Here is an 8,668-nt window from a genome sequence, read left to right on the forward strand (position 1 = left end):
ATCAAACCTGCATTTCTGTGGTTCAGTAACAGATTTAAGTTCCGACGAAGCTCCACAATGAAGAACCACCTGTAATACTTCACAAGAATTAGACAATTTTTTATAAAACCTTTTGATGAAATTCTACTTTACCATGATACAGAGCATCATCAAATACATGGTTGTCAGTGTAATAACTTCAACAACACAATCTTGTACCAGACAACAACATATAAATTCCTGAGCACAAACTCTCATAACAATTTCAATGTTTCTTATTATACCAGCTGGGGTTTACAAGTCATGAACTACCATTGTTTTTCAACAATTAAGAGACGATTGAACATGAGGTAATTAAAAAATGGAAAATAATTAGCTTTTGAGGATGCCCATTGATCAGAAATTTTGGGGAGCTACTGCTCACCTTACCCATCTGCAGTAACATTCAAGAACTCTCTAATGTTAGGTTTAGATGTTGGAATATCTCTTACCTCATCATGAGACCAGTCTGTCAGTGTAGTACTATGACTTAATGTATTTGGACTAGGTAACTTAAAAGATTTTTAGTCTCATGAAATTTCTTCTATCTCAAGGGGGAATTCCCTGTGGTTTAAAAAATGTAGGGATTCACACAAACTTTTACTTATATTGAACAGCCATGTTTCCTCAGAAATATATTACATGGTGAGATCCTTAGCATGTATCTTTTTTAGTTAACCCCAAAACAACCTGAAATTTTGAGAAATCCAACAAAACAATGAAATATTTTTCACAAATCCTTGTAACATAGTACAGTAAATAATTTTTTAGAAGATATGCTTTTATTTTTGCTTTAAAGTCTAAAACCTTACTTTTGAGATAACACACATTAAAAAATTTCTTCTCACAAGATGAGTGCTAATACATATAAACATACAAGTATGATGAGGATGTATTTGAAAGATAAGGCATTTATGAATGAAATGATTCATTAAACAAAGGTGTGACCTGATTTTCTTACTAGTGCCTTAAAAACCTATTTGGCATAGTCGTATTTATTTTGTTTTCCTTCCTTTACTCTTTATTGATCACCTTCACTGGAGAACTTTTCCACTCTCTAATGTTACGTCTTCTCCATGCCACAAATTTTCCAAATAACATCAATAAGAAACTTGCTTCCTTATATCTAAAATTGTAAGACAATAGTGTTACCTGGCAAGCAAATATCAAATTTCTATTATGCACAGTTTCTATTAACTGAGTTTATATTATCAAATATCTTTCAATGTACAGTACTATATTCTTTATTCCTTCCTATTCCTTTTTCTTTCTTCAGAGATGCTCAAACAAGAGATTCTTCAAAGATGCCCAAACAAGAGATGGCAGCATTGCACAAGTGTATGACTTAAATACATGCGCATACCAGTTGTGGGATTAAGGATAGTGGCTGTCAAATTTGTGGTGGTAATGGCAGTATTAGTTCTAGAGGAAGTCATGTCCTATGTTGCTGACAATGACAGAACAACCTAAGACAAATATATTGCAATGTTTCCTTCCTTTCTCTTTCCTTTTAAAAGTTTCTTTTCATTTACTATCATATGCTTTGCTTAGTCACATACTTGATAATTGATTACTTTTGAAACAAAAACATATATAATTCCATAATATCACAAAAAATCTTAAGTGATGGGATGGAAGTACATGGGAGACCATTGACAGGGATGGGAAGGGATGGATATATAGAATGGGAAGTAACAAAAGAGCCAGATCCTTTTGAAAAGAATTATTCATATTAATATTTTTTCTAAAATTACTGTAACAACGGAGTGAATTGTGATCAAGCTGATTGGGAACACTTACCAGTACCCCAGACAACTGAACAGCAGATGCTTTATAAAACATCAGTTAAATTATTTTTCAGATGATGCACATCAACTGTATTCACTCATATAAATATACTTCCTAATATTATTATAAAGAGTGAGTGGGTATCTAAGTCAACTGGCACTCCCATAATGAAGATTGTGCCAGAATGAGAGTAGAAAAACACAAATAATTTCGATATTTTAAAGAATTTTGTTGAAAGAATTACCTCAAACCAAAGCCATATAATGTCAAATCACAAAAAGTTCCAGAATTCAATGTTTCCATACATTCACAAAAACCATAAGGTTCTATTATGAACCTTACCTTAACTGTAATTTGGAACTGAATATCATAATGACAAAAACTTTAAATCAAGAAAAAATTTTTATTATGAGCTCATCAACTTAAAATTGCCTAGCTAGTGTGGATACCCTCTTAAGCCATACTCTTAGAATACGAACTCTTCCATGTGGCATGGTGTGCATGCAGTAAAGTTATCATATCTATTGACAGTTAAGCCATTCCCTGTGTTGTCAGGATTTACAGCAAGACGCAATTGGTTTGTACTGATATTTTTAATCTTGTTTTAAAGAATCCCACGAATTTCCTGAGTAGCTATTAGGTAGAAAAGTTACCTTTCAAACATTCACTAAAGTGAACTAAGGTACAAAGGCATGTGAATTTCTGGGTGTGAGTGAGTAAAAAAAAAACAGATCATTTGCAAGCTGAACTGGCTGTACTATCAGGACTGGTCAAATTAAGTTACATTTACTCCATTCAAAATTAAGTGCCCAAAGTAATTTGCTTTTGCAGAAATAGATTGGTATAATTCTGAAGTTAATTCTTGCTGGGTGATGAATTCTTTGCAAAGCAATAATTACATTATATTACTGCCAAATCGACTCATAGCAAAGCATGAATGCATTAGAATAAAGTAAAACTCTTTTCATGATACATCTAAATAGAGAATGGGATATGAAGATGGGTAGTTACATTATCACAAATTACAGTGGCTGAAAATGACAAACCATCATAAATAATGATGGGAGACAAGGAAAGACCAACTGCCTAACTCTCAAAATATTTCAAAATAAACATTATATTCAGAAAAATAAGAAAGATACTGAGTCAGTATAATCATTCTATACTGTACTTTATATGAAGATGCCATTACACCATATTACTGTACACCAGTTTATGCATTGTATTACAACAGTGATGTTCATCATATGATTGCCCAAAGTATAAACACAGATAACTCAAGTTAACAGCTGAACCAAAACATTTATACTGATGGGAGTAGAGAAGAGACAAAGGGAGTTATTCTCACCACCCATAGAAGAGAAATGAATGGTGTGTATGTAACCAACACTCTAAACCAAAGTGTGAGGCTATCTAATGTCATGATTTATTTCATACATGCATAAGCTTAGTAATGTACTAACCTTTGTTGAACGATGTCTATTTGTACCACAGGGGCTTCCCTCAACCATATTCCAAGCCACAAATTTATTATCTTCTATAATCCAGTCCAGCCACACACTGCAATATATCAAATTTCTTTATAATGTCAACAATTCCCAAAATAACATAAACTTTTCACATGCTTTAACTGTCAGCCATTACTGTTATGGAAGTTAAACAGCATTATAATCAAAATGGAAAAGCTAGTGACGTCTTCCTGCCCACTCCAGGAATGTCTGTTATTTCATACATATGGCAGATGCCTTTGCAACAGAAAATGTAATCGTCATTAAGTGGGGTCAGAGTTGAAATTATGTACAATATCATGCACTCATTAAATATTAAGTTTCAAAAATTTCATAAATGTTCTCACATGGGCAATAAACTTATCTGAAAAAATACCATACTGAGGTAGAAATGAGATAAACCTAAATAGTATTTTGGCTGATAATGCTGGTCAACATATCATTTTTATCAAGAGTATGTGATATGCTAAGATTTTTAAGGTGCATCACCATCATAATTAGTATAACTGCCAATAACTGTCAAGACTAACAAAAGTTGAAAAACCCATTGCAAGACAAAATTATAAACCGAAAATGCATTACAATAAGCCTCAAACTAATGAACATCATAGCCTAGCTTAGCCTACCTTAAACATTCTCAGAACATTTACATTAGCATACATTTTGGCAAAATCATTAAAAAATTTTTTTTTATGATAGAGTTGAATATCTCATATAATTTATTGAATGTAATGAAAGTAAAAAATAGAATGATTACAGTACATAAAGACCAACCATTAACATAGCCTAGATTACAGGTAGGCTATGTGGCATGCTCCTTTGTATCTTGTCTTCCAACCACTTAACAAATAATTATTCCATCAACCAGCCCAGTGGGGTTTATCAATGCCCAAGATTTCAAAGCATCATTAATTCTGGTTTTATCCTTTAAGATGGTTGGGACTGTTAACTGAGGGTGTCTAAGTTCCCATACAATGACCATTAACTACCAATTTCATATCAACTACTGTATTGTAGGTATCAAAATACATTATGTATCTTCACAATGTATTTACAGTAGTAATGGTTATGACAGTTAGGGTAGTTACAAAAGATAATTACAATGGTATCTCAGCTTCAACAAACAGTTGGGGATCTGTGCTCCCAGTAAGTAACAAAATCCATTAGATAACAAAGACTAGCATATAGCCAACTAAATAACAGTGCCCAGGAGTAACTTATTTAACTTACAGTGTACAGCAATTCCATATCAAATAATTAAAATCCTATCCTAACTAGTATTTTGTGAGTTTCAATCATTTCAAAAATTAATTTACATATTCATTTTCAGATATATTAGTATTTGCTAATTTTCATTCAATTTCAAAAATTAATTTACTTATATTCAATTTCAGATATATATTAGCAAAATTAACTGCTTTTAAAAATACCTATAATACAATACTGTACAGTTTAGTCTAAAAGAAACATAGCCAATTTCATTAGTTCTAACTACTTACCTGGGTATAGAGTACTTACAAGATTTGTAAAATACACAAAAATCACGTAATATAAAAAAAACATAAACATCTCTGTGCCTCTCTTTTAACATAATTTACAAAATTTCATATTGAATTAATGGAATGATAGATTGAGATTATACACTATTTGAGGGGAATCTTCCACACTATTACAACAAGAGCTAGTTAAATTCTAGTCATTCAACTTTCTGTACTGAAGCTATAGGCTCTCATAAGGCATATATTTACTATACTTAATACAAATAAATACCAAGTTTACTAAGAATATAAACACCATTTAAGAAATACATGACAAAAAATAAATGCCACATATTGACCTTCACTTACAATGCATTTGGAAGTTCAACTGAAATACTAATTTATTGTAAACTATTAGCTCTAATATCTTTGAAGGATTACAAGGATTTTGTTTGTCCCATCCTAAACTATTTTGTCATGCTTTTTTCCGACAATACTTGTACAAACGGTGTCCTATTTGTTCAACGACTATATTGTAACTGCATTCTACAATATGATGTAATTATTCAGAAAATTATTAAATATAACAAGTTAGCAAAGTCCTTCGACAAAGATGTCACAGTAACTTACCCAAGCACACCTCTGTATGGTTCATAATATGCCTGAATGTCTTCTTGAGTGATATTTTGATATGGACACAAAATGTATTCATACCTGGTAAAAAAAAAAACATGCACATAAATACAAAAAAATTGTATTGTATATAAAATATACTTGCAATAATCAAGAACTTCTTTGTATCAAAATATTATATACATATGAAAATCAGTCTCAAAATAAAAAAAACTATGCATATATCAAGCAGAAGTCAAATATTGTACTTGAAACTAATATGACACCATAATGTTATATATAATTTAACCATAATATTTAAGTTTACAATGTACAATTAAATCTGTTCAACAGAAAATCACTCTGAAATAATAGTTGACATTTAACCTCACTTTCTGAGGGTACCTTTGGAAATGAAGCTAAGTGTTAAAAACATTGCAGTTTCAGAATCAAAGCAAAAGTTTTGGAGCAAGGCTGTGAGCCCCTAGGCTACGTAACTATGTTACAGATAACTATACAAGCATGAATGAATAGAGGTCTAGAATAAACAAACCATAGTATACTGTACTATACATAAACTGATAATAAACAATCAGCCATTTAATACTTCACAATGGCAGGAAAATGTCTGATACAGGAATATCCACAGGAAGTCAATGCACAGCTCAACAGAAATTCAGTGGACATCACAATCATGAACGGAGGTTTGACTTAATGGTAGGAGATTGAGATCATAAAATGCAGGTAATATTGTACAGTTAATCCTATTGTTCACATTCAGAAAATCTGCACAACAAATATACTCACACTTTTTCTCAATCATCTCTTCTTAGTCTTAGAGGCTATTCAACATCACCTTCCAAGAAGACCTAATTATTCTATGAATAATTTACCAAATTTTAAAGAAAAAAATTTGTGTTTTCCTTGACATACAGACCAGAGTCTTTTATATAAGAAATATTCTTGATGCAAACTGGAAATGATAATTGAATTTGGTAAGAGGTGGTTAATTGGTGGCAGGGAGGTGAGTGATAGGGTACTGCATAATCACCTGTTGGTAATCAATCATTTTTATCTTTGGCAAACTGGGATCATGCCGGGTTAATTCAGATGGGATTGTGACAGAAGGCTCTGGTTTGTAAATCTACAAAAATACAAATTATCTTTAATTCGTATATCACCAAAAACTAATCATTAACACTCACTTTGGGTCTCTGTGCTTAAAACATCTTCCAAATAAGCTCTTTAAGTGATCAGGTCCTGAGAAATTTCCAGGTTTCATCCTCAACTGAAGCGAAGATTCAGGTTTAGGATCAAGTCCATTTAAATTACTGCTGAAACAAAGATAAACAAATATGGAATAGTTCGTTCATATTCCTGCAATGAGAAAAATTCAGATAAAAGTACTGGTTCAACTATACATGAAAGTGTGAGTGACACATCCATAATAAGACTGAGAAGCTCCCCCCCCCAAAAAAACATCTAAACACTAATATAAGGCCTGAAAAAATCTGCAATGGTGAAGTACAAATCTTAAAGATATATTTTTGTTGACAATTTTGAAGAAAAATAATGAATAAAACTGATCTCTCTACAGTCAAATTTGTTTTACTAATCAAAGACAACGATACTGTAAGTTGAAAGTGGGAAACTCAAATCATACCAAAATCTAGGCCTACCACAAATTTACTCTAACTGAGGTATTGAAGCGTCTTCTGTTTAAGCTTTAAAATTGAGTAAATTGAAAATTTACTTTAGCCAGGAGGCATAGGGTAGCCTCGGCACCCGGCAGGGGGCCATACCATAAGGTAAGATTAGGCTAGCCTAGCCCAGCAGAGGCTCATTTCTGGAACGATGTCTTTTGGTTTAAATCTAACTAATTATATCAATTGATAGTGATCACTTTCCATAACTAACCTATATCCATTACTCGGTAGTTCATTGACAACCTTGAGGGGAACCATATTCGAGCATAGTGCATCCTTAACAATTAAGGTCCAAATGACGTGTAACGTTAGTAATGACTTCATTGCTTCTACAATCTTCTTTGTCTTGATAAAACTTTGGCTGTGGGGTCAGAAATGGTGTTCCGTTTCCAGACTGTATAATTTAATTTCTTGTAAAATTAGTACAATCAGTTTTCAAGAAAGCTTCGTTTGAGGTCAACGTCAATTTTGACGTTGAATGTAGTGGTGGTATTAGTAGTAGTTGATGAGGCTTTCCTATGAAACGGCTCCCTTTGCTCGTTCCATTTACCTTCTGCTTGTGTTTGTTTCTATTTATTGTCTCTGTAATACTATATAATCTTTTTTATAAATTCCTATCTATTATCAGTTTTTTCTTTTGATAGTTCTAGTGGGTTCTCCTGTTGATATTCTATCCCATTGTCGAACTTAGCGTTAAAGTTTGCATTTAGAACAGCTCATTCTAAACGTTTTTGTCTGTCTGTACAAAGGAGATAAAGTACTGTTTGTATTTCCAATTGTGGGAAATTTCTGAAAAATTTCCGTTACTGTTTTAATTTAATTTTCTGGCAACTGTCATAAACAACGGCAACCTCGCCGTCAGCAAAGGCTATTATACATTTCGAGAAACATGTTACTACAATCATCTGGTTAGTCTCCCAGTCTGTTATAATAGCACACGCTATCGATTAAAATAGAGATGTGGAGATTACCCAGTACGGTTTAATCTTGCTTGTCCCCTTTAATATAAGTTCTGCTGAGGTCGAAATACAAAATCATTATCATAATCATTATCTACAGCTTCCTGTGGCGCAAAGAGCCTCTGTGAAATTCTACTCCTCATGCCTTTTTAGTTCCCTATCTTCTACTAATATCCACCATTCTGCAGCCTGCCGTCTCTCAGTTCTCATCCCAATAGGTCTGGGTCTTCCAACTCTTCTGGTACCCACAGGAGCCCAAGTGACAAGTACAATCTCCCAGGTACCATGGCATGCTTCAAAGTCGGTAAGATGAGTAAATTATTCATAAAGCAAGCTAATCGATAGTTTTTCTTCTGTGATATGTGATGGTTTCTCGTGTAGTCCAGTGTTTCTGTCTTTGTTACTATGAGTCCTCTTCTGTGACATGATCCCAACAGCCGACCTCCAGAGGAATACCATATAAACACAAAGTGAGGATTGTGGTCCTCACCAAGCTGCTTATATTGGGATGACATGGACTCATTTTTCGAGGAAACTGACCATCCACCACCAGGACAGTGTCATCAAGCGGCATCACCACCCGGCTTGCTGGTTTGACA

At 33.2% G+C, this 8,668-nt stretch overlaps 1 protein-coding gene across 1 annotated transcript in view; it reads right to left on the bottom strand.

Annotated features, from left to right (window-relative positions):
• Window positions 1–7,621, bottom strand: part of LOC136832912 (N-acetylglucosamine-1-phosphotransferase subunit gamma-like) — a 13,293-nt gene extending 5,672 nt beyond the window's left edge. The window contains exons 1-5 of the mRNA XM_067094569.1: window positions 7,322–7,621; window positions 6,610–6,735; window positions 5,423–5,506; window positions 3,270–3,366; window positions 8–69 (exon numbers count right to left, since the gene is read on the bottom strand). Coding sequence (XP_066950670.1) covers window positions 8–69; window positions 3,270–3,366; window positions 5,423–5,506; window positions 6,610–6,735; window positions 7,322–7,434 — 482 coding nt within the window. The 5' untranslated portion in view covers window positions 7,435–7,621. The remainder of the gene's footprint in view (window positions 1–7; window positions 70–3,269; window positions 3,367–5,422; window positions 5,507–6,609; window positions 6,736–7,321) is intronic.
• Window positions 7,622–8,668: the final 1,047 nt, after the last annotated feature.

Source organism: Macrobrachium rosenbergii, chromosome 50 (genome assembly GCF_040412425.1).
Source record: "Macrobrachium rosenbergii isolate ZJJX-2024 chromosome 50, ASM4041242v1, whole genome shotgun sequence".
NCBI lineage: Eukaryota > Metazoa > Arthropoda > Malacostraca > Decapoda > Palaemonidae > Macrobrachium > Macrobrachium rosenbergii.